Source organism: Cololabis saira, chromosome 17 (assembly GCF_033807715.1).
Source record: "Cololabis saira isolate AMF1-May2022 chromosome 17, fColSai1.1, whole genome shotgun sequence".
Taxonomy (NCBI): Eukaryota; Metazoa; Chordata; class Actinopteri; order Beloniformes; family Belonidae; genus Cololabis; species Cololabis saira.
The window spans coordinates 22,693,605-22,721,503 of NC_084603.1; the positions used below are offsets into that span (position 1 = coordinate 22,693,605).

The window sequence follows — 27,899 nt, forward strand, 5'->3', positions numbered from 1 at the left end:
CAAGTTTGTAGTTCGCATATACCACATGAAAAATGTAAATTACACTATAGCAGCATATATATGCCGAACAATACTTGTATACGACTGATTTAGTGTGACCAAAACTAGAATGAAGTGCTACGAATTATTACAGAGCTAGCTCTCTTCTACTGTTTACAACCGGGGCAGCCATCTTGGAATGTGAACTCGGGGGTGGTGAAGACTCTCCCACTTTCCCAGTGGGAAATCCCACTTCGAGGGGCGTTCCAGTTGAAAATTCCGACTGGGAACTGGGAAATCCCCACTTCCGAGGACAAATGGAACGCGGCATAAGCATCTTACGTAGAATAAATCTAAAACTAATTGGTTGTGGCTATTTTTAAACACGTAGACTGGGATTTCGCAGAACTTTTAAGATAATTGAAGTAATACAGAAAGGGAAACCGGCTCCTGCAGTAGAGGAGCCCGTGTTTTGGTGAGCAGGGGAGACTGGGCGGTGTTTCTCAGCATGGGTGGAGCACAGCCAGGAAACACTGAGGAGGAGCTGCGTGTGAAACTCTGAAACTGTGCCCGAGTTGTTCGCGGGAAGGTGCTTTCATCACTATGGCCCTCCGCCGAAACAGCAAACAGGTAGGTTGGTTTAATTCACTTTCTGCACGGTTCACTAAACCAGTAGTAGAGGAGCGCGGTGGTTCAGCTGGCAGTGAGCCCGGGCTGCCCAACATGCCGCCAACCCACCCATCCGTCTTTGTACCCGCTCCATCCTGTTCAGTGTTTTATAATACATCCATGGTTCAGGCTCAGCCTGATACACTGACAGTCATGCTGCCCAGATAATGTAAAACACCTTTCCGAAAGCATTAGATACTCTTTATAGGTTTAGATTTTACACACAGTAACAACAAGACGGAGTTAAGTGACTCATTTGTCTGGGGAGGGGGAAAAAAAAGTACCCCCAATTTCCGTGATGAGAGGGTGGACTCTGTTTTTCGTTGCTATGACAACAGAGTTGACCAGTGGCGTCATCACGTCGCGTTCATGCCTACGTCGTAGTTATTTTAGTTTATTCTATTTAAAAACACAGATTCACATATTCAGGATGATGGAGCAATCAGAGATTATGCTATTTTACATTTATTCATGTTTAAAGTTAACCGTTAAAGTAGGCTACTTTTTCATATTGTTATTTGTTTTCAAATAGATCGGATTTCAGATATCTTGCAGGATATTATTATTATTATTATTATTATTATTATTATTATTATTATTATTATTATTAATAATAATAACTTGCTATGATTTAATTTGGTAAATTTCGGCGAGTTGAGTCTTTCATTAATTAGATTCATCATTAGTTACTTAAAATGTTGCTGCCAATCTTTGAACTAGGCTGTAGTCCTTACTGCTTTATTGTCTTTCAAAGGAGAACATGGCCACAAAATATGTCCTTGTTTCCAGATTATCAGCAAACTGGACAGTTGATGAAACCCCCCCACTATAAATACAATTAAATAAAAGAAAAATCTATACATAGCACTTTGATGCTGAAGCTCACACCCTTCTGCAGCTCCCAGCTTTTTAGTCCTTTATTCTATTCTAAAGTAGTACATTATGTACTCTTTAACCAATTAGCATTGTGCTGAAACATATGAAAATAGATAGGAAAAGTAGGTTTAACAATATGCACGGTAAGATAAAACATTGAGCAGTGTTTATATGATGCAGTACAAGAGAAAGTATTTTGAGTCTAGGATAAGGAACTCAAATCTTTGCTCCGTCTTGTCCCGCTACAACATGTAATTTTCAGCAGGATTTACACTGTTAAATATTTCATTACCAAGTTTGGAATTCATTCACTTGTAACTCCTGAATCTGTCTCACAAAACATTCTTTTATTTATTTTCAGAAACACTTCAGTAAAGTGTTTCCCTCCGGTCTGGCAGTGAGTCACCCTCAATTTAAATGTTGGGTAAACCTTTTGGAAACTGCTTTTTGACGTCTTTTTCTGAGATAATAGTACAATATTAAATGTTTTTAAATTAGCTTCGTCTCAGGCTTTTTTTTCTGGCTCCATGTTTGTTTAGATGGAGGGATTTATGTAAGTGTTGGAAAATGTCCCGGGGAGTAAGTCATGGGAAGTTTCCCTGGTTCTGTGGCCTCGCATGTTCCACTGCTGTCATTTCGAATCCTCGCACTCGGGCAGAGAAGAAGCTCATACCATGATGATACACTGAGCTCTTGTGTACTTCCCTGTTTTGCAATGTTGAGCACATTATCAGACTTTATTTTTGTCATTACTGTGATGATAGGTTTAGTAATACCATTCCTCCTCTGGAAAATAACTGCTGGCTCCATAGGTTTAGCTTCAGGCAAGTAACTGTTTATGTTTTTTTCACCACCAGGGCTGCTTTTGTAGTATTTCACAGTCATGTAACATGATGTACTAAATATTACCATGCAGCGTTATCTCAACTTCAGGTTTGAGACATACTGTAATCAAGAAACGTATGTAATTTCCTCTTGCGAACAATACTTTTATGTTATTTGTTGGTAATCTGAAGACATTTAGGGAGGACCATTATAAGATGTAGGAAGTTGTTCAACATTGTTTTACATTTTAGAGAGCTGATTTTTTTTTTTGAGAGAGAGGCCCGATCTTCCTTCCTCCTTTCTTGCAAAGTGTGATAGTAGATGAATGCGTCACTCAGCACGCTGCCTCTATATTTAGTGCAACAGTCTGTGCCTCTGACAAAGGGTGGAGCACTTTACGGAAATGCCTACCGGTAGACTTTTTGTACATATTGTCTCATGTTGCGCATATCTTCTTGCATTTCCAGTAAAACTACTATTCTTATTTTCGTTTCAGGACTTGAGCTGCAGCTGGCTTAACATGTACACGGTTATTTATTGTGTCTGTTAGAAACCAGCTGAAGATGCAGGGGGCCATTGCACGAGTGTGCATGGTAGTGGCAGCTGCCATATTAAACCATCCGTTGCTCTTCCCTCAAGAAAACACCACGCTCCAGGAGCAGGACGAGGATCTCTTGGCTCGCATGCAGGAGCATGAGGAGAGGCTGAAGTTAGAACAGGCCAAACTGGAGAAAGCGCTCTCTCTTCAGGACACCAGTGAAGAGGACTCCGACTCAGATGATGGTTATATTTGGTACTTTTGGAGCACTGTGTCATTTGTGATATTCTTCACAATTGAGCTGTGCAGGGTGGAAGTTGCTGACATGGAAATCCAGCCAGTTGAGGATGAAGATGCAATATCAGAGAGTGGATCCATCGCTCCCAGAATGATGGTGCTAGATAAGAATATCCTAAGGAACTTCTCTGACAAATGCTCTTACACTTCAGCTCATGAAAACTGGAGGGTGAGGGAGTTTGCTGAGGGTTTTGCTGATGACTTGCTGGAGTCTCTCAGGAGCTTGTCTGACAGGGAGGCTGACATGGAAGTCTGGGATTTTATCGGGATTGGAAGCATGTTTGAATCCTGGAAAGTGTGCAAACCTCTCATTTGTGACGTCATAGTGCCGTTTTCTCCTCCAGATCCACACTCCTTCCAATACCATCTGTGGTGCAGCCCCTGCAGTGACATGCCTCCAGACATGCAAGGGTGTGGAATGATAAAGTTGTCCAGGTTTGGGGAGAACGAGGAGGGCTGTGTCTGCGGTGCTGCAAATCTAGGAGAAGACATGCTTTGTCTGTTGCACAACAGGAATGATGCAGTCCAAGTAAGCCACAGCCCAGAAGAACTGCTGTGCTCCAAGAACACACGTTTCTTAGCTAAAGATCAAGTCATGAGGTGGTTTCAGATCTCTGTCACCAAAGCGTGGGCACGCATCTCTCACAAATATGACTTTGAAGTTACGTTTCGCAACCTGGATGCTGCTGGTGCCCTGAAGATCCGGTTCTGCTCAGGGAAAACTATTGTACTGAACATCATCCCAGTGGTTCAGCTGGAGGATACAGATGCTTATTTTGTATCTCACTTCCCTTCAGATTGTGACAGCTGTCCAGATCCGTACTGGTCTCTCTCTTTAGCGGTCTATGAGAGGAATTTGCTCAAATATTTTTCTAAACGGCTACCACAAAATTCTTGTCACTTACACTGCATCCAGATCCTCACTTTCCTGAACAGAAAGCAGTCAGGCCTGACAGGAAAAAGTGCCCTCACTAGCTACCACTTAAAGACCACTCTGCTCCACTTGTTGCTGAGCAAAAAGACCTCGGCGTGGGGGGCTGAGAACATGGACCACAGGCTTCAGGATCTGCTCATCTTCCTCCAGAACAGCCTCCAGGAAAAGAGACTTCACCATGCTCTGATTGGGAACTGGAAAGTGCCAGAGGAAATCCAGGTTCCTGAGATATTTCGCAAAGCAGAGCCTATCAATCTGTTCAGGTCTCTGGTGTTGCAGAGGGACCTTTATGCAGCAACTGTGAGGCATTTTCAGGAGATGCTAAGAAATGCATCTGTACTTGTACAAGAATACACACCGTACTTATCGAACGGAGGCTTAAACCACAGCCTGGATGAAAGTATATGAGCGCTGGTTTCGCTCGGTTATTTGAGCATCATTGTTGCTGCAACTGTTAAAGCTGCATGTGCAACATTTCTCATTTGGTATGAAAGCAGCACTTTGAGATCTTTTATTTCTCACAGACAGTGTTTAATTTAAACATAAACTGTGTATTCAAAATATGGCATAATCTGGATCTATATGAAAGAAGATGCTTTTACAAAAACTATTTAACACATACCTCTCATATTGCAAACAGAAAAGAGAAACTGTTCGCAAACATGTAATCCGTCTTTTGTTTATTCGTGGCAACAGTTGTAAACCTGATGGCAGCTATAATGGGTGGAAATGTTATATGTAAGAAACTCATTTTATCGGTTATTGAATTCCAGCATCTTGACGTCAGCCCTTCCAGAGCATCCCCTCCAACAACCAACGCAATAATCATCACGAACACCACGAGTCAGAAGATTATAGCATTTTATTTCCCATCTGATATTATAAAGTTTCATCACATAAAAAAACACCTCTGATATGTACTTCAGATCCGTCCCTGAAGTAGTTGGCTTTTACAACATGAAGTTGGACGGACCTGACTCGCAACATGATTATAAATGGACGGTGGTGGATTTTGAAGTCAGCGTTGTCTAAAGACGATAGTCATAATCTGGTTTTCCATCAGCGTAAGTCTTGTAGAAGGCCTTGTAGGTCTCCACGCTGTGCCCGCTGGCTTTGACAGCTGGGTCCTCCAGCATGCGCTCTATCCACTTTTTCAGTTCAGGTGTGTTGCCCAGGCAGCTAAAGAAAGAAAGAAAGAAAGAAAGACAGACCTTTTTCAGGATTCAGATACCTTTAACTTCATTATTCATTTAGTCTTTGAATTTGTGATGAAAAACGTTCACGGTCAACCCCTCCTGTGTTTTTGTTACATCAGCGTTCACCCAGCACATGAACCAGTGTTCAAATGAGTGGATCACCAGCAGCTTGGGGTCATCACATCTGTTACACCCATTCATTTGATCAGGTGTGAAACATGTACAACTTGCAGGGCACTAGCCCTTGAGAACCAGAATTGGGGAACACTGCCATAGACTTTGTTTGGATACCCAACATGCTTCACTTTAGGTGGGGTGAGGTCACTGCATATGGACATCTCCACATGATCTTAAATTAGACCTTAGTTGGCAACAAAAATGGAGGGAAAAAAAGAAAATAAAATTTGCAAACTGCGATAGCTGCCAGAGTGGGCTTTACTAAGAATTGACTTTGGCGTCACATCAAAAGCACTGTTACTTTTTCTATTTTTATGAATTTCAAAATATAAACCAACAGTGCATTAATATTTGCATTGATGTCATTTCTTACTGCCTTTTTGCTGCAGGTGCGGTATTAATTTCTTGACATCAGGTCTTGTGAGGAATTTAAGACCTGATTATTATGTTATGTTACTGTAATATTCCCAGCTTATACATGAACTTTATCAAAGTGTCTCAACTGTTTCTCTGAATAAAATTGTATTTATTTCTAAATGTCCTGAGAGTGCATTACTCACTGTTTCAGGTCAACGACCTCAAGTCTCTCAAAAAACGGCCACATCATGTAGTCGATCATTGTGATTGAATCGCCACCAAAGAACTTTGTCTTCTTTCTTACCAGTTCCTGAAAAGTGAACACATGCACTCATGTAATGTAAAACTATGCTTCAGTTTGGACCGAACAAGTTAATCACACTACATATGTGGTGGTTGTAGTTAATAAAAAAAAAACACACACAAATGGGATACGCACAAAAAAAAAAAGAAAATACCTCATTTAACTTGGCAAACTTCTCAATCAGTTCAGCCTCAAGTCCTGAGACATCTTCACCATTCTTTTTCCCTGTTGGAATCTTGTAGAAGTACGGTGTAATCTGTAGAAAGCAGTATTGATAAGAAACATTAAATAAGGATGTAAAACTAAACTCCAATATTTAGGTGCAACCTTTCATGCGACATACCTTGGAGAAACACTCCAGCATCATCTTCTGCTGAGCTTTAGCAAAAGGAGAGGATGGAAGCAGCTTCTTCTCAGGGTACACTTCATCCAGGTACTCGCAGGTGATGGGAGACTCGTATACCACCTCACCAGCAGACGTCTCCAGTGTTGGGACAAGACCAAGATGATTCTTTTCAAAGAACCAGTCAGGCTTGTCTTGCAGGTGTATGTTGATTATCTCATGCCTGGAATACAGGTTGAAATGTCTATAAGTAGGAACTACAATCATTTCTAGTATTGGTATGTCTCAAATTAAGTATCTTTACTTTATCCCTTTGGCATTGAGCACTAATCTGGCTCGCTGGGCAAAAGGGCAGAATCTCATGCTGTAAAGTCTGATGGTATCTTTGGGGACCGGCCCAGGTGCAGCACTTCCTAAAAGAAAATCAAAAAGGAAATGTTATATTCCGTGTGTGTGTGTATGTGTGTGTGTGTGTGTGTGTGTGTGTGTAAATAAAAAAAAAACACGAGGATAATAATCTAATAAATCACTATATTCTAGAGTAAATATTTAAACGGGACCTGACTTTTCCAGTTTACTGTACGCTCAAATACAAGTTTGAAAGGCTCAGATCATTCAAAGTCATATTATGTAATGAAACAATTTAAAACATTTTTCTGTGTTACATTAACTGGACTTTTCGCCCTTAAGGTCTTTTGCAATTACACAGGTGTGCCCGCATTATCTATAATAAAAACAAAAATTGGCATTTCACTTTAATGAGCAGGTATCTTTAAAATGAGTATCATAACACTTTCTCTCAGTCCTCTCTGCAGTGAGGTGTTGTACCCTGTAAATTTAGTCACATGAAAGCCTTGTTTATTGCAGAGGGCTGTAACCCAGTAAAAAACAAGAGAACTTGTACTTTGTGCATCAGATACTTGGCCAAATAACCTCTTGTTTTTGCTGCATTTTCAAGGTTTGTAGTGATGCGTTTGCAAAATATCCAAATGTATTTACACTGACAAAATCTTAATAACTGCATCACTGTTTGCAATTAATGCTATTGTGCACGTTACCTTCACAAACTGAAACGGTTCCATAACGAGAAGTCATGATGACTTTGCAAAATCAATCCAACTCAGCAGAGTTTGTATGCCGAACAAGGAAGATTGCTTACCGCCTTCAAGCCAAAACATAAAAGAGGAGGAAGCGAAATTTAGTTTTTTGCAATCTTAATCAAGCTTACCTTTGGCGAAAGACTTTTGAGTCGACATGTTGACCCTGAAAGCAGTTGTGGCACAGAGTGGGATTAAAATGCGGACAGAAAACGCTGGTTTTCTCCACACAAGAAGGACGTTTGCCAGGACTATTTAATCCGTACACGTCTTCCGGGGTGGGCGTGTCAGGAGGAGGTGGGCGTGTCTGGTAAGCCACTAGCCAATAGCGTGAGAGGAGGTGGGCTCTTTCGAGTCTTGTGGTTGCTATGGATACGCAATGACTCGCCTGAGACATGACTCGACAGCTCGACTTGAAAAAGTATTTAAAAAGTGTTAATTGAATAATTTTCTTTTTCACTAATATCTTGAAAAATGGACGACGTTGGCAGTTTAGAAATCAGGTACTTTGCTACTTCAAATATGACTATGTATCATTTACATTTCAGTAACAATGTAAACAGGCAGATATCCGGAAACGTTAATATTCTTCTTTTCTCCCTCTTTTCTTTAACTCTAGATGGATTCAGGGCTTTACAAACAAGAATGTTACGTTTGTGGATACTAAAACAGTGTGTTACACGTGCGGAGCTCATGTGTGTTTCTTGAACCTGGAGACTGGAAAGCAGAGTGTGTTTCAGAGTCCTGGTGGAGCCTGCGTTGGTGCACTGACGGCTGACGGTAGGACTGGGATCTTTGCTTTCTCTGAGCAAAAACTATCTCCATCTATATTTTTGTATGGGTTCCCAGAGCTTCAGCTGAAGAGTGAATTAATAGGTACGTAGCTTTAGTTGGGATTAGAGTGATTTCCTCACACACATCCCATGTATTTACCATAACTATTTTCTGCAGGAGGCACCCAGCTGGACTACACATCTCTGGCATTAAGTGATGGTGGTCCTTATTTGGCCTCGTGCTCCTCTCTTCCTGACTACACCATAACAGTGTGGTAAGCCACTGAAAGCAATGCAGTACTTCGTGTAATGTTTATGCGTGCTGTAGAGTTGCTGTAATTATGACTGTGTGATGCAGGAACTGGGAAAATGCTGTACCAGTTTGTACACAACCACAAGCTGGAGAGGATGTCATTTCTTTGGTGTTTAACCCTTTTAACTGGCTCCAGCTTTGTGCATTGGGCACTACATCCTTCACTGTCTGGCAAATTGAGAATATTGCCAATGTTGATGTCCTGAAACCAAGGTAAAGGCCAAAGAAAATCAGAAAATATAGTTGTATAGTGTATTCTACATTCAATACACATTGAGTTAATCTGTAACCTCGTAATACAGTATTATTTTGAGTTTTTTTTTTTTTGCAGAGTAGTTGAGCTTCCTGCAACTAATGGTTCTGTTGTTGAGGGACGTCCAACCAGTTCTCATGATGTTAGAGACCAACTGCAATACTTGGTACCAGGGATGCCTCTATCAAGGGTCAGGAGAGCCAACTGTCTGAGCAGTTTGGTATTGTCTCACTGTTGTGTGTATACACATTTACAATGCCATTTAACCACGTAATGTGTTTTCTTTTGGTGACATACATTGAAGCCTTTGTTAGGAAAACACTTTACTCACAAGGGCACAACTGTTAACTGTTACTCAACTCCATATGTGTTACAAAGACGACGACCAGAGCCACGGTGACTCCCTCTGCTATCTGCTGGACAACCACATCTGAACTCTATGTGGGCTGTGTGGAGGGGTTTCTGCTACTTGTTGATACAGAGAGCCTTTCCGTTTCAGTCCTTTTCACCCCCACAAGTAAGGTGTACACTGGGGCCCTGGGATGCGCTCTTACCAAGAAATCATATTTTCTCTTGTTATATGTATTATTATTTAATTTTATTCAGCAGTGGAAAAGTCATTGACACCTGCATTTCACTTTTGTTCAGCTGCTGATGCCATCCCTGAACTCAGAAATTGCAGCATTGAAGGTTTAACCCTTCATGAAAGTGGTCTCATGGTTTTAGGAAAGGTACGGGCCCTTGCCTCCATTAACATCCGTATGACCACTTCAGGATTATGGGATCCTCAGGTTAAAACACTTTAAATTTCGAATGTATTGCAGGAGAATATGGTGCACTGTCTGCAGATTAGAGGGACTCAGCTCAATGTCACACAAACGTGGCAATTAGAAAGACCTGCTAATACCGTGATGCTCTCCCCTGACAATGAAACATTACTTCTGTCTTCCAATGAAGTAAGTCACAAGACATGCTATAACGTACATTACAGTTGATCAAAAAGTAACATGTTTCTTGAAAGAAAATATACACTGAAAACATACCCTGACTGGTCTCTTTATCCTTAGGGGAGAATGTATATGCTGAACCCAACTCAGTCTGACAAGATCGTAAAGGTTCTGGATATTTTCAGTGGCAACTTTGTGACAGCTGCCTTGTCGCACACTGACAGCAATATTTGTGTGGTAAAGCACATGTTTTTCAAGAATTTGTTTTATAAGTGACTTGGCATTTGTTATTTGGATCATGGTGTGGTAATGTTTGGGTTTCTATTGGTTGCAGTCACTGAGAGACTCTGGAGAACTGCAGCTGTGGTCTTCAGATGGCACCTGCCTCGGGTCCCTGTCCGTTCAAGCTCAGGTTGAATTGACAACATGCAAAACAAATGTTCTACATGCATGTCTAACAACTTTTTACTAATCAATCAAACACATTCATGAGAGCTGAAGTGATCTTAAACTGTTTAAAAACATAAATCTGTGTCTGTTTAGGTGACAAGTCTGGCCTGCTGTCCTATCGCGCATTATGCAGCTGTGGGAACAACGTCAGGTGACGTCATCTTCATTGACCTGAACATGGCTGAGCAGCCTCGTCTGGTGCACCAGGTTCATCTGTACCACGCTGCTGTGGATCACTTAGTGCAAGTATCCTCCATCCCTCCAACACCATTGAGTTTCATTTTAACACAGCACATGTGATATAGTCTCATCTTATACTGCATTTATGAAATAAAAGCACTGAGCAAAACTGTTACTCCACTTCAGGTCAAAAGAGTAAATCGAGATGTTTTTTTACAGGTTTGATCCAGAAGGGCACTACCTTTTCACCAGTGGTTCTGATTCATTTGTCTATATACTAGATGCTAAGCCCTCAAGGATGTTTTCAGTCATGGGATATGCAGGTAAATGCTCTTTTTAAACTTTCAATATATCCCCAAAAAATTGTACTGCAATCTGTTGGTAACTAAATCACTGATTTGTTACTTCTCATGTGACTTTGTGTTAAGTCATGGGAGAAGTAACAAAGCAGTCATGGGAGTCATCCCCCTTTTTAACACAAAGGTATGCCCTAATTTAAGGATTCATAGAAATGTTCTATTATATGTGGATTTTCTTTTGTAGTTATTCCTGGAAAGGTTTTGTCACTTTCCACTCAGTGCTTCAGGGACCTTGATGAGGTGAAAGTACTTGCTCTGTGCACTGGACAGGAGGATAAAAATGAGGACGGTAGCCTGTTCAAAGTGCTCTCCCTTCCGACCAGGAACCTTGCAGGTATGTGAAAATTAATCAGAGGTCGTTTCAAATCTACAATAACAATTCAAACAAATAAACCCTTTGCTAAGGCAAGGCAAGCTTATTTTTACAGCACATTTCAGTAACAAGGCAATTCAAGGTGCTTTACATAAGGAAAACATAACAAGTAAAGAGGAAGAAGGATTGTGATTAGACATTCACACAACCACTACCAGTCAAATTCAATTTAATTTTAAATTAAAGAATGCTTTATTAATCCCTGAAAGAACAATCATTATTTTATCAACAATTAATCAAATGTTAATCATAAAATTCTGAGAATTTCTTGGAAAATCAACTAAAGGTTGTTTCAAATGCACATTCAAGTTTGAAACCATTACGTAATATTTAGGCATGTCTGAACATTTTCACAGGAGTAAAAAAAACAATGGTAGATAAAGGAATCTCAATCTCAATTTCAATGATTTAGCATGACATGGCAGTTTAGACAAATATCCATTGTTCAATCTGCTGCTTTGAATCATGGATCTATTATAAAACGCTTTGAACGTGTTGACAAATTGCACTGTGACAGCAAAATATTTAGAGGAGAGGGCAGACACGCAAGTTGAGGGGTGTGGCAGGAATTTCTGAGTTGCGCCACATGGAAGTTATTGAACCAAAAAAAACATAGCTTCAGTGTGTTTTAAAGTGACTTATCCGTGAAAGACATAACTAATCAAATGTTTGGACACACTTTCCACTTCATTTGAATAAGGAAAGTGTGTCCAAACCTTTAGTGCTAGTGTATTTGAGCAATTTTGCAAGACCAGTGGCTATAAAAGAAAGTAAACCCCATCTTAAATATTAATCATAAAATCATGAGACATTGACCTAAAGCAATTCAGCACATTTAAATAGAAACTGAGCAAGTCATGGGAGGTGTAACTTAAATCCTGAGTCACGTTGCCAACTTTTTTCTTTTTTCTTTTACTATTTAGACATTTGTTACAAAAACAAATAAAAACAAATAAATAAGAGACAAATTAGACAAATAAAATCATCTGCAGATATGGCACTGACAGATGTGATGACTTGCTGATTAACTCGGTTTTTTTCTGATAATTTCTTTGAAAATCAACTAAAGGTTGTTTCAATTGCACATTCAAGTTTGAAAGCATTTAGCAATATTTAGGAATATCTGAACATTTTCACGGGAACAAGAAAAAATATAAAAAATAAAGGAATCTCAATCTCAATATCAATGATTTAGCATGACTTGGCAGTTTAGGCAAATATCCATTGTTCAATCAACTGCTTTTAACGTGTTGACAGAATGCACTGTGACACAGCAGTTTCTAGAGGAGAGGGCAGACAAGCAAGTTGAGGGTGTGGCAGGATTTCTGAGTTGCACCACATGGAAGTTATTGAATCCAAAAAAAATGTCTTCAGTGTGTTTTAACCACTTAAAGTGACTTTTCCGTGATAGACATAACCAGTAGTAAAGGTGATAACTGGTTAAAATCATAAGTGCTGATTCATTATTGTATTACTTTGTTTATACAGTTGAATTACGCAGAATTATTCCCCAAACAAACTGGTAAACTGCTTCATCTGCTCCTCATTAGATGTGCCTCTGCTCTTCTGCAGGTTCAGATTGCATAGAGCGCCATGGTTGTCTTTCCGCTCATTTCCTCAAAGTATTCACATATAAAGTGCCTCATCCACTCGAGTCCTGTGCTCTTGGAATCAGTGAAGTCTTTGCTTACTGCCACAAGAAAAAAAACCTTCAGCGATTTCAGCTTCCTGAGGTTTGTTGCCAACAAATGCAGTCATATCTTCTCTCTCCTTAAATGTATTTACTGTTATATTTTTAACATTAATATGAAATATTAATCTTTACCCATGAATGTTTTTTTTTTTTGTCTTCGCAGACAAGTATCTCCAACCAAGAGGTGGTTGATCTGCAACCAGAGCAGGAAGTGAAAGGTCACCCGCTGGGCCCTGCCTCTCTTCTTCTGTCTCCTAATTGTTTACAGTTGGCTTCTGTTGGCCGCGATGGCTTACTACGCATCAGACAAACTGCCTCCATGGTAATTCAGTTTCATTCAAATTCAAAAATACTGAAGTATTTTTAGTACAAGTTTTCATTCTGTTTTTATTTTTTTCCTGTCTCATGTATTATAATTGTTTGTTTTGCACCTACAGGAGCAGTACATTGAAATGCAGTGTCACTCATGTCATCTTGGAGGCGTACGGAGTGTGTCCTTCTCCACAGATGGCCACACACTCGTCACCACGGGCGTCGGAGATGGCTCTCTTGTGTGTACTACTCTCAGGTAAAGCCACTCATGCTTACATAATACACAGCTGTGAACAGCAGAGGGGACTGTTGCTCATTGTGGAGTGCCGTGGTGCTGCACCTGGGGTTTGATGTGCTTTAAAGTAAACATTGTTTTTCCTCAGTTTCCACCGGCACTGGGGAACAAAAGCAAATAAATAGAATTGAAGGGCTAGTGGGTGGTAGCTTTAGGCTTCAGAGAAACAAAAATAATAAAATTCACAGCTCCTCTCTGAATAACATTCTCCTCACTTCCCACATCTGTCTCCTCTGATTACAACCAAACATTTTTGTCATGTTGACATCAGTGCCATCTGAATATAAAAGGAACTGGTTTAGTTTATGTTTATTTTTCAATAACCATTTGCTGGTTCACTGTGTTTTCTATCCCTTGTATCAACTAAATGTTCATTTAAAGGATGTGTGTGGTAGAAATCTCATGAAAAGACTGTAAGAAATACTGACTGTGCAGCCACAGCTTTCATTTAATATAAAAGTGTTGTCCAAACACTTAAAAAATAACTGAGACATGATGATGCATCATACGTTAACTGATGGATAATTAAAGTAGAAAGATTACGTTTAAACGGAAATGAATTTATGGCACAACTTTGATGTTTAACAACTGATTTGTATCCAATTTCTTTTTCACATTCATGAAACATCTAGTACCAACAAGTAGGACATGTATGAAACAAACAAAAGTACAAATCATCCAATCAGACACATCCACTGAGATGGGTTGACCAATGAGCATTTAAAGGGGTGGGTTAGGAATGTGGTTGGTAGGCATCAAACTAAATATTCTCCTGAATTTAAAAAAAAAGTATCCTGTACCTTACAGCAAGGACAAGTTGTGCCAGACACATTTTCCCATTTGAACAAATGAATTGAAATGCCACTGACGGAGAAAGAATGCCAGAAATTACAGAAGCACACAGATGCAGTGTTTTTGTTAGTCTTTTCATGGGACAACAATTAAAAAGTACCTTCACGTATCCGTGCACATTTTTCCATGGCTCCGTACAGGATTAAAGCTGTGGATGCAGTTTCCCCGAGCAAACAGTGCATAACTCAGTCCTTGAAGAGCTTATTCAGTACTGAAAACCCCATCCTTATCAACTTTCCTGCGTGGAGTGAAGCATCCCCTGGTGTCAGTAAAAACACAGAAGAAAGTCAGGTAAAAATGACTGTGTTGTTTTCTATGGTATTCATAAAATAATATCAAAAATATGTCAAATCAATTGTGTTAAAATGTCCGTATCTCCGGGGTTTACTTCACGCTATGCAGGTCAGAGGTGGGGCTTCTGTGGATGTAACGGAGCAGGATGAGATGTACAAGAGCCAACTGCAGTCTCCATCTCTTCACCCCACCTGGCTGGAAAGCAAACAACAAGCAGTCAGTGACAAGCTATGGTGTTCGTTCTAGTAGTGGGATAATATGTGGATAATGATAACCATGAAGATATGTTCCTGATGGTTTTTCAATGATGCAGCAGATTGAGTTTTGTGAAAGGGCCCTTTCCGCCTGAGTGTGAAAGCTTGCTGAGAGAGCAGCTCTGTTGCTTTTGGCATGTGCTTGCATTCTGTAGCAACTTGATTTATTGTCAGTTACACAGGGAGAACACCAACTGATTAAAAAGTGGATCAGCATTTACTTATCAGTACTTATCATCTTACAAAGCCTCTTGTTAAAGATAAACTGATAACTAAGGTGTAACTGTTCTTGGAATACCAAACATCTTCCATCTATCATTAAATGGTAGATGGAAAATGATTTTTGTTGTTGTTTGAGCATATGTGGTTGTTTATCTATATGTGATCCTATGAGGGAGTGCGACCTTTCCAGGGCATACCCCTGCCTTTTGCCTGAGGAGACAATATTTATTTAGCTTTTTTTAGTTGGACAACAATTTGTTGCAAGTGTTTTGATTATGTAGGTTGTGCAGTGACCTCAGAAATGTTAAAAAAATTATTCATTTGGCAATATTGGGTGAACAATTACACAAGAAAAGGAAACTTTTCACTTGTCGCTATCATAACTTTCATTGTGATTGAGTCTTTATCATAATTTCTTAGTGTTTGTAAAAGTTTGAATATGTGCTATGATTCATGTAAACTTGACAGAAAATCAATCTATATATATTGTAAACAGGTTATAAAAGAAGACAATGAGCATTATTCTGATACAAAGAAAAAACTGAGGAAAGCCATCAAAGACTTGCGTGACACTGTGAGTTTATTGCACCTTGTTTTTATTTTTTTTTATTTCCCAGATTGTGTAACAAATTTTGACACTCTAAAATGTTAACTATTCAATGAGACTTGGAGGTGCATACTACCTGTGAATTGGGCATCATCTAACTTTAGCACAGGGCTGAAAGTCCTCTCAAGTTTATTTCATCTGTTAACTTTAACACTTGTGACCTAGTCTTATAAAACACACAGAGAAGACATAGTATTTATTTTTTTTGTGCACTGCCAGATCCAGAAGATGCTTCGTGAAAATGAAAACCTCCCGGAGGAACAGTTCAACTTGGATGTGGTGGAGCAGAAAATACTCAAAACCATGGTGGAGGAGGAAGTTGCAAGGGTATTATCACTACACACAAACTTCAGCCCAGTTAATCTTAATTTATGTCTTGGAAGTAATCTTTAAAATCCTCTCATTGTTCAGACAAAATCTGAAATTGCACAAGACATTGAGGAGAAATGTCACCGCCGTGATGTCCTGAAGAGAGAATGCTGGGATTCTGTGACAGTCAAAGGCAGGGCCATTAAGGTCAGATGCCTTTGAAACCCGCTCTTGAATTTCTGTAATGAACATTTTTCCTTTTTTCCCATTTTGCTCTCAATAACGTGATTGTCTTCTGCAGGCCTTTCACTCTGGACTGTATGTGCAGAACTATCCTCTGAAAGAGCGAACAGAGGAAGAATTGGAGGACCTCCGCAGGGTTCACAATATAAGGAAGCTTGAAAAACCTGCCGTAAGCAAAACTGACTGTTTTTGACTGACACTTCAACACAAACTCCATACCCATCTGATTTGTATTAAACAGAATTGCAATAATGCAATATTTTCTTTGAAGTGCTACGAGAATGCAATCGCGTTTCTGTCTTTATTTTATTTTTACTTTCTGGAAGTACATTTCATGGTAAAACTATTCAAGTCAAAACAAGTTTACAGCAAGAGAATAATTAGATGGTTTGAATCACACTTCATCTGACCTTTTGTTGGTGTAGTTCATTGAAATACTTGAACACAAGCCAGTCCAGTAGTGTTGAAAGTGTTCAGGATTTATAATCTTGTGGCTTAGCATACATCGCACCAATAGTCCTCTTCCCCACAATACTCTCTGGATAAAGTTTATTATCTTCTAAGCACAGATTCAATGTTCAGTATATCGACACTATCTTGTTGTTGCTCCCCTTTAACCCACAGCTGAGCAGCCTTGAGAACACACAAGAGGAAAACCAGCTGGAGGAAGACCACGAGGCAACAAGTTTTGCTCTGACAGGGAGTTTTTCAGCTCAGTTAGGATATTCAGATCCTTACATCTATGACCAGTTCATCTTGCAAACCACAGAGCAGAGGAACAACCAGATAATTATGTTACAGGTGGGCTTTAGATTTAAACAGTGTCCTAACACACACACTTGAGGCAAGAAATTGACTAAATGAAGAGACCAGACTCAGGTTGTCAAGGCTCTTTGGATCCTGATAATAACTGATATTCTTTTATTTCATCTCTAAATGCAGGGCGTGATTTACCGCATCAAGACAGCTTTCAATGCTGACTTTGAAGCATTGCATAGACAGAAAGTCCAAGAACTGAAGTATATTGGGGACAGGAACAGACGCATCAGAGACATCATGCTGGAGCTGGACATAAACCAGGAGCTGTGGGAGCCCAGCCTGATCGACAGCGAGTGGCCAGAAAGAGTGCTCACTGTGGACAACTCTGAGGTCGCTGTCCTCCTGGAATGTCTAATCAGTGGAAACAGTTCACTCAGAGATCATAAAACACATGTGCAGTTTTGACCTACTGTACCTTATAGTTTGTTTGTTTTTGTACTGAAATGAAAGCTAGTATATGATTACCATCACAAGATATCTCCATTGTCCCATTTTAGATCAAGGCAGAGAAGTACCTCACACTAGAGCAGGAGGAGGAGGAGGAAAGGAGGAAGTTGGAGGAGGAACGCCAACTGACTGCGCAAGTAAGCTGCCATCAAGTTTTGTTTATTGGTTATTCTTTGTTCCGTTTTTTCTTGTAATATTCAAATGATTTCTAAAACAATAAGCACATTAAGCATTTTTATTGATAAAAAGAAGATCACAATTTGCATTTCTGGATTAAAACATAACAGAATGCAGTGGTTGTCTTATGCTGTACTGATGAGCTTTTGTCTTTCTGCATGCAGGGCGATGGTAGCAGAGAGAAAGCTCTCGATGACATGATGAAGGGAGAGCTTGAAGTGAAAAAAGTGGAGATCTTGAAGATGGTGAAAATGAAAAAAATATTTTTTTAGTTATTTCTTTCTTCTTGTTGACACATAATTAATGTAATAAATTGACCTAAAAATATTTATCCATGCATCATAATTCAAATTATTTACCAGAAATATTTACTATTAATTCACTCATCGATCTAATCTTACTTTGCAAAAACAATAGAAGACCCTGCATTTTTTTTTCTTAAGTTTTGCAAAACTAAATGAACGACATGTAAAGTGTTAATTCCTCTGAATTCTTCCTTTAGGATAATTATATAGTTTTTTTCTTTTCATTTTTTGCTTGATTTTTTTTCTAGTCAATTACAACTGAATTAGAGAAATCAGTATGACAAGCACATAGTTTCTATTGAATTCACTCCACAGGAAATACCTCTGCCTGAGTTTGCTTTGACCAAACCTAATAATCACTGGAGCGAGGAGGAGAAAAAAGTCTACAAAGAGTATGAAGAGAAAGCCAAAGCCCTCAGCGAGGAGAAGGAGAAGTACAAAAGGGTATAACTTGGATGCACTCACACTTTTACTGACTTTGATTTTTTTTCCTTTCAGCATTTAATTGTTTCTCATTATTAATGAACTGTGAACTCTGTAATTCCAGTCATTGGAACTTGAAATAAAAAGACTGCAGGAGTCCACCAAAGACACAACAGAGAATTTCGATGAAACGCTCTCAAAGCTGAAGGGGAAGAAAGGGAAATGTACATTCGCTATAAAACAGGTGTGCTGGTACACACAGACAGTGGATGATGTGTAGTGGGTAGTAGTATCTCTCTTTTTTTAATAAATAAATAACTAAATAACAGATTCTTATTTGTTTGTGTGTCTTCTGCAGGAAGAACTCAAAATTGCCCATCTTGTTGATTCAGTGCTCAAAGAAGAAGAGCTGAAAAATCAAGAGCCGGAGCTCAAGCACCAACTTGACAAGACGTTGGCACACAAGGTCAGAAAGCATGAAGAGAGTAATGCTGTAAGAATTTATGGCAGCCTCATAATCTGTTTTTTGAGAAATGACAGCAGTGTTTATGTGAATTCTAGTAAATTTTTCCATTGCTCTGGCATGTTTTTTCAAGAGCAAAGATGTACGGCATAAATATCTGCCAGTCCACATGCCCGGCAGTTCCTACAACCCCAAATCAAAAATAAAAAACTAATCAGAACAATAATGAAAATGCAGATAAATAGACAAACAAATAAACCCGTCCCTCTTAATTTACATGGACTTTTACTTCCTTCCAGACAGTTCGAACCCAATATATATATATATATATATATTTTTTTTTGTCATTAACATTAACTGGTTACCATGAATCCATTTACGCATTAGGTGAGTTACCGTACTTTTAAAAAAAAATAAAAAAAGATGTAGGGACAGATTTAACCACTTTATGATCTTACCATGCCTTTAAACAACCCTTAAAGGTGCTATAGTGTTGAGGACACCAAGTGATGAAGCTTTTTAGTTTATATTTTGACTTGTTTGTCCTGGAAACACATCTTCAGGCGTGTGTTTTCCAAAACAATACAGGGATTGCAGTCATATTTTTCATTTCAAAATACCTCTCACGTTCTCTGATGGAAACAGGTTGGGACTGCAGGCAAGTCGGTTTAATATCAGTACCCTCCTCATCTTCAGTCATGCCTTTAAGATGTGTGCACAATGTGGTTTTTCACTGTTTAGATGAAAAATGCATAGATGTCCCTGGAAAAGGTATCATCATGGAGGCAGAATATGTTTCTCCAAAATCTCAGTGCTTTTCTGTATTTATGACTTTGGCTAAGGGCATTGACAAAACCCTTTCAATCATTAGACAGCCTGGCTTTTGGGCTTTTTTTGCCGATAGCAGTCTGAATGTTGTTTTCTTGGTTGGTCCAGAGCAGAGTGCCCCCATTCTCAATAAACAAAAAATAAAAAAAAGATCCATTTTAAAACTTAATCTTTCCAAATGGCACATTTTCATGCTGTGATGGTTGATCTCAGATACCCCAGAGCCCTAAAAACATCAACCACACTGTTGGATAAGAGTAACATATGATTCCTCTACTGCACAGTAAAATTTCAAATGGCTTTTCCTCCTTAATGTAGCTCTTTATTGCAAGATGGTTTTACAGGTCTAGCTTAGACTTATGTACCTGCTCTTTTTCCATTTAAACCGATCCACATTCTAAATCATCGACTAATATTATGCATTGTTGAAGGAGTAATAAGCCAATTCTGTCCAGTCTTTCTTTGAAGAACATTGTTTTCAAAGATTTCAATAATTTTCTCACTCTCACTCAGTTTTTGACAAAGTGGAGATCTTTTGACCACATTTACTCCTCAAACAGTCCTTTTTGGATGCTGCTTTGGTACCACATCACCAAAACAATCATCCGTTGATGTAACATTGCTATTTTTCTCTTTTATGTCCTCGTTAGCTCTAAATTGAACCTCATAACAACATTTTTGGAATGTGTTGTAAGGCTCAAATACAAAAGTGGCTTTATATAGTAAAAACAAATTAAGCTAAGCTGACAAATAAAAAAAGAAATGTCTTGGGTTGCAATTTTCCATATCATCCATATCGACATGCATTTATTCGACAGGGTGAAACTGATGAGGAGGTGAAGAGATGTCAGGACGAGTTAGACAAGTTTCATGAGGAGTATGACAGCCTGGTAGCTCAGGACAAAGTAAGCTACCTGATAAAACACTGAAAACATCAAGACTGCGTGACATGATGGATTTGGATGTAATATTGTCTTTTTCTCCCAAGGTTCTTGACAAAGATTTCAGGAAGAATTGTTTTGATATACAAAATCATCCGAGCGATCAACTCTACAAGCTGTTCAAACGTAGACCCAGGTTTGCAACCTTTACTGTAGGAATATGCAGGATGTGGTTGCTTTGAGTTTTAAATTTAAAAGCAATTTTTTATCTTTTTTTTTGTTTAAAGAACACCTCTGTGTGGTTCTCTGGGGCCCAATGCACTCAACCAAATGCTTAATGCCATGGAGGAGCTTGATGCTCCTGAAAACATGCCAGAAGGGATGTGTCCAGCCGTGTGGATGAAACTTTGTGTTGCACGCAGGGAAAAAGTAGAGAGTGAGCAAAAGGTAATACACTGAGGCTGAAGACTGAATGTTAAGAGAGACCCTGCCAGTCCACTTTCTTCTTCTTCTCCTTTCGGCTTTTCCCTTCAGGGATCGCCACAGCAAATCAGTCTTCTGCATCCTCTTCTCTTACCCCAACTACCTTCATGTCCTCTTTCATTACATCTATAAACCTCCTCTTTGGTCTTCCTCTGGGCCTCCTGCCTGGCAGTTTAAAACTCAGCATCCTTCTACCAATATAATCACTATCTCTCCTCTGGACATGTCCGAACCATCCCAGTCTGGCCTCCCTGACTTTATCTCCAAAGCCTCTGATATGCTGTCCCTCTGATGTTCTCATTCCTGATCCTATCCAATCTGCTCACTCCCATAGAGAACATGAATCCTGCTAATTTGCACCCATCAATAAGAATTGCTGATTTTATATACTGCAAAAGTATAATTCTCAGCAAGCTATTAAAAGAGATTAAGATTTATTTTGTTGATGTATGTTGCTCTCTCTGAATCTGTGTACTTTGCTCACTGTTATTGTTTGCAGGTAAAAACGAAAGCTTTGACTCTTGCTCAGATGCAGGCATGTCTTCAGAGGAGAAGACAAGAACTTAATTCTGCCCAACAGCACATTGAAAACCTTTCAAAAGCACTGGAGAGGTATGACTTTAATGTTGTTAATCAGTGTGACTACCAGCCCTGCTGTAGCTGTACATGTACATGTTTGCACTTGTACCACTGGTCTTAAGATTTATTTTGAAGTTGATTTGAAACACAAGTGCAGCAGCTCCGTTTCTGAGTAGCAGCACATGTGGTTTTTACTGTCTCTTTCATTTTAGTTTGCAAAAAGAGAGAAACCCTCAGCGAAAAAACACCATGGTCCAGGTCATACTCAAACAGGGACAAGTGGAGGCATCTACCAAAGACCTGACACCCGGGTCCACAGACGCCGACTTAATTCTTTACCACAAGAGCGTGGTGGACAAGCTCAGGGGGAGCATCAGAGTCAGCCTCTCACTCAACACACCAGAGTCTTTACTGTCACAAAATATTACTTTGATATGATTATAATGGTATAGTAATAATTAATATGTTTGATCAGATGCTTGCAGAGCAGAAAATTACCTCCATGGAGGAGCGTAAAGAGGTCCATAAGTGCATAATCCAGTTGGAGTGGGAACACAGGGTGGAGAGGAACAAGATAGAGGACATCCTTGACAAGGAAAAAAGCATCAAGATGTTACGGCTCTCAGAGGAACAACAGGACATGACTGTAACCTCGATTCTAAAATATCTTTCTTTCAAAAAAATTTTCCATGGATTTTAAAAGTTTATAGACAATTAAAAGCTTGGGACTAAGTAATTATGTCAGATGTTTCGACAAAGGTTCAAATCAGCTTGAAATGACAAGAAATGTTTGCATTTGGGGTAGGACGTTAATCGTGTCAGCATGTCTGGCCCAACTTCTGACTCTCATATCAGGGCAGGTATTTTGGTTTTGGCAGTGTCAGATGTTTTGTGAGCAGAAAATTGCTACCATCTCCCAGTGCAGATGGATTATCTTTTATAGAAGACTCACCGCCTACTTATGTAGCCTCCACACCCATTTTCTCCTTTTTCTTTTTTTTTTTCTACATGCCTGTTTTGACCAAGTAGGCAGTCTGTTTAAGAACAATGTTTTCTTTGTTGACTTGATTTAACAGCTTTTTTTACACATTCAAATTTAGAAAAAAAGACGATTATCTTCTGTTCTGCGGCAGTTTAATCAGACACCAGCCACACTCATTGTCATTATTTTGCTCTTAACCCCTTAATGATATAAAACATTACAAAAAGATAGTCAGAGTTGAAATGGTTAAAGAAGTAGAATGCAGACCAAATTAGTCACGTGTAACTGTATTTTTAACAAATGAGTAAGCAAAGTTTCCCTGCTATAATGCCAGTTTCCTCTGGCAAGTTTCAGGTAGCTCTGGTGTGGTGCAGCTTTCAGCTTCCTGACATTGTTTAAACTCTCAAAACTATGAGAATATAAATAAATCCATCCTGATCCATCTTCTATTAAAAGGGGTTTTGCGACATATTTTGCATGACCATTAATCAACCGAAATAGAGTGGGTATACAAGTTAGGATATTTGATAAAATACATAAAATCCAGTTGGAACAATATCCAGCAGCTTTTGTTTTTACAGGTCAACTATTCTCATTTCTTTTTAGCATTACAACAAGGCCCAACATGCCAGTCGCATGTCCGACAAAGTTTCAAATTTGGAGGAAAGTATTGCTTTAATGGAGAAGGTAAGAAGAGTAATGCCAAAGTGTGATGTCATCAGTCAGATCTGTGATGTATGCTGACAATACTTGCATGGAAATACACGTATAATCTCAATTACAGGCCAATCAACGATGTGTGGAGCAACGCATGGAAAAGATCGAATGGATTAACAAAAAGGCGGACTCAAAAGAAAGGAAGAATGCCACTTTAGAGCAGCAGCATCCTGAAATGCAGGTGACTGTAGCGGAGCTGAGACACATCTGTGAAGCAGCAGGTGAAACAGTCATTTCATTTTTACATATGCACTCGGCAAAGATAATTTCAAACCATTTCTAGGTAGTCACATGGATTTGTTGGTGTTTAGCTCCTGAAGACAGTGAAGCAGCTGAAACAGAAGAGCGTTACCAGGAGATTGTTCAGATGAGCAACTTGAAGGACCTTGCCGGGGCACAGGAGGAGGACCTGGCTGCCCTCTGGGCGGAACTTGAGCGTCTGAGGATGAAGAACTTCCCTTCACTCCCTGAGATGAACGACAACTAAGCAAAGCCTTTTCTTCAACAGAAAACACCAAAATCGTTTTATTAATACTTCTCTTAAGAAATGAACAGACTGTGAACCATATCTGCTGTGAATAACAACTTTGGTAACAACAAATAAAACAATGAGTGAATGCATAATATTCTGAGTCCGATTGCTCTTCTGCAGTATGACTGATGTCATCCAAAGCATGTTAAGTAGTGAAGTCGTCTTCTGTGCGGTCAAATTGTAGAATACCATCTTCTAGACCGAAGAGGTCCATAAGCTCAGACAGGTCGGCCTTTCGTCCATCTATGGGGGCATCAATCTGGAGCTCATACAACGCAGCCTGAGCACAACTCCGCCACTTGTCAATCAGAGTTTGGAGCTGTGCTAGATCATTCTAAAGAGAAACACGGAAAGTAGAATATTAAATTACTGCTTTCACTACACAAAATACATTTTTTTATTAATAGTTAGTTTAAAAATACCCAATACCTTACACCTGTACATTTTAACCATCTTAAGTCGACGCAGGGTTTCTGTTTTTTCTTTAACCTCCTTCTTCAGTCGTTGTACTAATTCTTCTGAAGGGACAAGTGTAGGTTTGGCCACAGGTCCAGGAAGCCGCTCACTCCCTGAACTTACATTCCTGTTTTCATCAATTGTCTGTGCAGCATCTGATGGATCAGTATTTCCCCCCTTGGAGTCTGCTGAAACCTGTTGGCCATCCGTCTCTGCATCATCCACACAGAGGCGTTTGGCCACAGGCAGGGGGGAGATGAAGGAGCGGCGAGATCTCTTTAGTCTCTCTTTCAAGGAGGCACTTAGCTTATGGCGATGCTGTGGGATGAATGAATGAATGAATGAATGAATACTTTATTACAGACTCAAAAGGTTCCATATAAAATACATACAAATTACAGGTCACACATTAAAATACATGTATTTTAATGTGGATGACAACAGTACATTATTTATAATAAAATGCAAATCAAATAACGTTTGACAATCTGTAAAATCAACTATTTCTAGTTTTAAAAGACAAATGTATTAAAATACAGGTAACATGCATACATCAGACCAGCAAACAATAAGAGCACTTACGTTTTCCTCTTTAAACTCGGTGGGGCTTGAGTCGACTGAATAACAAGGTGTAGAGTACGCTGGTTTTAATGTAACTGCTTTGGGAGTGGTATCCATTATTCACACTTATTTTGGCTCATGTAAACTTGTTTTTGCTGCGGGTATCACAGCTAACCTGAGTTTGACTTGCCTTGTAAAATGAATCCAATAGTCAGGTTTTTTTTATAGTCAATTCTTCAACAAATGTCCCAAAGTACAAAATCATTGAAACAATCCCTCGTTTTAAATTGAACGTAGTCGACAGTTTTCACAGAACTCGAGAGTGAAGGAAAAGTAAGTGACATTCTTGTGTTTTTCCGCTTTTCTGAAGCGCCGACAGTGATTGGACAGAATTTCAACACGTTTTAGACGAAAGGCATTTTGGGAAGTGTAGTTTTATGTTTGAAACGGTATGATACAGTCTATGGTTGTAGGTTCTACCACACAATTAACAGCGGACATTTATTTTGGGTGCCGCTCTATGTAGAACAACACACACACACACACACACACACACACACACACACACACACACACACACACACACACACACACACACACACACACACACACACACACACATATGTACATATATATATACATAAAATACACACACATATATATATATATATATATTTATCCTCCTTTTTATATATTACTTGCTGTAAAGCACTTTGGCACACCGAAAGGCTGTTGTAAAGTAAATAAACATAAATAAAGTACATTACATTACATAATATATATATATATATATATATATATATATATATACACACACACATTTTTTTTAACTCCACTCTCACCAATTCCTCTACTTAACATTGTAAAGTTTTTGTTGTTTGTCTGTTCTTTTTGCATTCTGTATTATTTAATACATTATTTATTATTATTTATTATATTTAATATATTATTTAATAATTTTCTTTTTTTTTATGTAATTTTATCTAGTATCGAACTTGTCATTGTGCATTGAGTTAAATCATGTAATCACTTTGTATTTGCAATTGTATAATTCTGCATTTTTCTTTTTTTTTGTGGGCCCCAAGAAGACTGGTTGCCATGGCACCAGCTAATGGGGATCCTAAAATCAAAATCAAATTAAATCTTCTGCAGGCGGCTGGCCTCTTCAAGCTCGCACCTTCTATCCGGGCTGTTCCTGGACTGTGCTCTGAGATCTCCTATGTTGTTCCTGGGTTGTTCCTGGGATCTTCTGGAGCCACTCTCACAGCTTGGAGGACACAGCTCCAAGTGCTCGTACTACTAGTTGGGTAGCCATCACCAGTTTATTGGTCTGGATCTGGAAGTCCCACAGGATTTTTGCCCTTTCATTCTCCACCAAAAGTGGACGTACCTTGACTTTGGGACTTCCAATCCATATTCAGTTGCAATGTTTCTGTACACTATGCCACCTGGTTGTATCTTTCCATGTATGCTGTACCTGCCAGCATGTTGCATCCTGCTATTATGTGATGAGTTGTTTCTGTTCATGTGCTGCCCTGATTAATGCCCCGTGCTGTCCTTCCAGCCAGCCCTTTTCAGCCACTGGTAGTGTTTCTCCATGTCAGCCAATCCTTCAATCTGCCAATGGTAATGCAAGGGCTTCTCTGTCCATGGTGTTTCTTCCTACACATTTTCTTCTGCACTGGACTTGTGATGCATGTGACATTCACGTAGCAGCTTATCCAGGGGCCTCTTCTTGATGTATTCCTGGATCTGGATGGTGGCTTTAAAACTCATTAATCTGCGGCGTCCAACTTTTCGCTTCGTGTAGAGTCTAATTGGTGCTGGACTTGGGTTGAAATCCTCTGTGCATCGTGAGGCGCTTCCTTGCTTTGATAACAGTGGCTTCCACCTCTTCCTGTGGTCCGGTTACTATGCCAGCGGGGTACCTTATTACTGGCAGGGCATACGTGTTGATGGACTTTGTTCTTTCCGTTCAGCTGGCTCTTCTGGTTCTGGCTGATTCTTTTCAGTTACTTTAAGTTGTCCGACTTCCTTGCAGTCTTCTCATAGTTACCATTCACCTGTGGAATCCCTCAGTATTTGTAGCTGTCCTGAACATCTGATATGCTGCCCTCTGGTAGATCAACCTACTATATATATATATATATATATATATATATATATATATATATATATATATATCAAAAGATATTAATATATATATAAATACAGTATATATATATATATATATATATATATATATATATATATATATATATATATATATAATATATAGTAGGTTGAAAATCTGTTATGCTACATATATATATATATATATATATATATATATATATATATATATATATATATATATATATACATATATATATATGTATGATTTGCAATAAAAGTCCAAAAACTCTACAACATACGATCTACATCTACATTAAAGGAGCTGTCTGTAAGAAATGTCCAAAACTGGTACTGCAGTCACTTTCAAAATATTGTTGAGCGGCGTGTACCCTCCCCCTCCTCCCCCCACCAGAGGTTGCCAGGTAGGCTGCAGAATGCAGCAGGAACGTAGGCTGCCATGGCTGCGATAATTAGAGCCGAGCTGGCAACCCGGATGCCGAAACAATACTGACTTGGTGATTGGGAGATAGGTGGAGGGTGGAGCTTCAGAAACAATACTGACTTGGTGATTGGGAGATAGGTGGAGGGTGGAGCTTCAGAAACAATACTGACTTGGTGATTGGGAGATAGGTGGAGGGTGGAGCTTCAGGCCAAAACAAAAAATGACAACATAAACATCAGTTGAGGGCTGCAACTCCTCTTTTTAAACTGGAATATCCTGGCTTGAGTGCTGTTGTCAGTGACATAAGTATTTGAAATGAACATGATTTTTAAATGTCTGTTGACATATCGGGGTCATTTTATGATTCG

At 39.2% G+C, this 27,899-nt stretch overlaps 4 protein-coding genes across 4 annotated transcripts; 2 read left to right on the forward strand and 2 right to left on the reverse strand.

Moving 5' to 3' along the window:
* The first annotated feature begins 508 nt into the window (after window positions 1-508).
* Window positions 509-6,060, forward strand: itprip (inositol 1,4,5-trisphosphate receptor interacting protein). Its single transcript, XM_061746173.1, has 2 exons — window positions 509-609; window positions 2,846-6,060. Exon 2 carries the CDS (start codon window positions 2,913-2,915, stop codon window positions 4,524-4,526), a length of 1,614 nt encoding a protein of 537 aa, XP_061602157.1. The 5' UTR covers window positions 509-609; window positions 2,846-2,912; the 3' UTR covers window positions 4,527-6,060.
* LOC133464144 (glutathione S-transferase omega-1-like) lies at window positions 4,963-7,871 on the reverse strand. Its single transcript, XM_061746174.1, has 6 exons — window positions 7,724-7,871; window positions 6,800-6,908; window positions 6,496-6,718; window positions 6,307-6,408; window positions 6,052-6,158; window positions 4,963-5,297 (listed from the first exon to the last, which is right to left on the reverse strand). The coding sequence occupies exons 1-6, from the start codon at window positions 7,749-7,751 to the stop codon at window positions 5,147-5,149; spliced, it is 720 nt and encodes a 239-aa protein (XP_061602158.1). The 5' UTR covers window positions 7,752-7,871; the 3' UTR covers window positions 4,963-5,146.
* cfap43 (cilia and flagella associated protein 43) lies at window positions 7,651-24,038 on the forward strand. The gene is made up of 38 exons (XM_061746177.1): window positions 7,651-8,095; window positions 8,212-8,468; window positions 8,544-8,640; window positions 8,724-8,891; window positions 9,010-9,121; window positions 9,310-9,448; window positions 9,580-9,662; window positions 9,756-9,887; window positions 9,999-10,115; window positions 10,213-10,290; window positions 10,422-10,570; window positions 10,728-10,831; window positions 11,052-11,201; window positions 12,813-12,973; window positions 13,097-13,255; window positions 13,371-13,501; window positions 14,533-14,683; window positions 14,795-14,902; window positions 15,659-15,736; window positions 15,989-16,096; window positions 16,181-16,285; window positions 16,380-16,490; window positions 16,946-17,122; window positions 17,264-17,470; window positions 17,638-17,724; window positions 17,929-18,009; window positions 18,385-18,513; window positions 18,617-18,736; window positions 18,851-18,958; window positions 20,602-20,688; window positions 20,772-20,860; window positions 20,952-21,111; window positions 21,647-21,759; window positions 21,939-22,104; window positions 22,202-22,372; window positions 23,315-23,395; window positions 23,493-23,646; window positions 23,737-24,038. Exons 1-38 carry the CDS (start codon window positions 8,067-8,069, stop codon window positions 23,910-23,912), a joined length of 4,833 nt encoding a protein of 1,610 aa, XP_061602161.1. The 5' UTR covers window positions 7,651-8,066; the 3' UTR covers window positions 23,913-24,038.
* sfr1 (SWI5-dependent homologous recombination repair protein 1) lies at window positions 22,861-25,323 on the reverse strand. Its single transcript, XM_061746175.1, has 3 exons — window positions 24,996-25,323; window positions 24,387-24,731; window positions 22,861-24,291 (listed from the first exon to the last, which is right to left on the reverse strand). The coding sequence occupies exons 1-3, from the start codon at window positions 25,089-25,091 to the stop codon at window positions 24,103-24,105; spliced, it is 630 nt and encodes a 209-aa protein (XP_061602159.1). The 5' UTR covers window positions 25,092-25,323; the 3' UTR covers window positions 22,861-24,102.
* Window positions 25,324-27,899: the final 2,576 nt, after the last annotated feature.

Coding starts and splice junctions, on each gene's coding strand:
- sfr1 (XM_061746175.1), bottom strand. CDS start 25,091: ATGGATACCACTCCCAAAGCAGTTACATTAAAACCAGCGTACTCTACA. Junction 24,732..24,995: donor CCGAGTTTAAAGAGGAAAAC/GTAAGTGCTCTT, acceptor TTCATCCCACAG/CATCGCCATAAGCTAAGTGC. Junction 24,292..24,386: donor TTAAAATGTACAGGTGTAAG/GTATTGGGTATT, acceptor GTTTCTCTTTAG/AATGATCTAGCACAGCTCCA.
- LOC133464144 (XM_061746174.1), bottom strand. CDS start 7,751: ATGTCGACTCAAAAGTCTTTCGCCAAAG. Junction 6,719..6,799: donor CTCAATGCCAAAGGGATAAA/GTAAAGATACTT, acceptor CCTGTATTCCAG/GCATGAGATAATCAACATAC. Junction 5,298..6,051: donor GAGGTCGTTGACCTGAAACA/GTGAGTAATGCA, acceptor TTCTTTCTTTAG/CTGCCTGGGCAACACACCTG.
- itprip (XM_061746173.1), top strand. CDS start 2,913: ATGCAGGGGGCCATTGCACGAGTGTGCATGGTAGTGGCAGCTGCCATA.
- cfap43 (XM_061746177.1), top strand. CDS start 8,067: ATGGACGACGTTGGCAGTTTAGAAATCAG. Junction 9,888..9,998: donor TACTTCTGTCTTCCAATGAA/GTAAGTCACAAG, acceptor CTTTATCCTTAG/GGGAGAATGTATATGCTGAA. Junction 23,396..23,492: donor GTATTGCTTTAATGGAGAAG/GTAAGAAGAGTA, acceptor TCTCAATTACAG/GCCAATCAACGATGTGTGGA.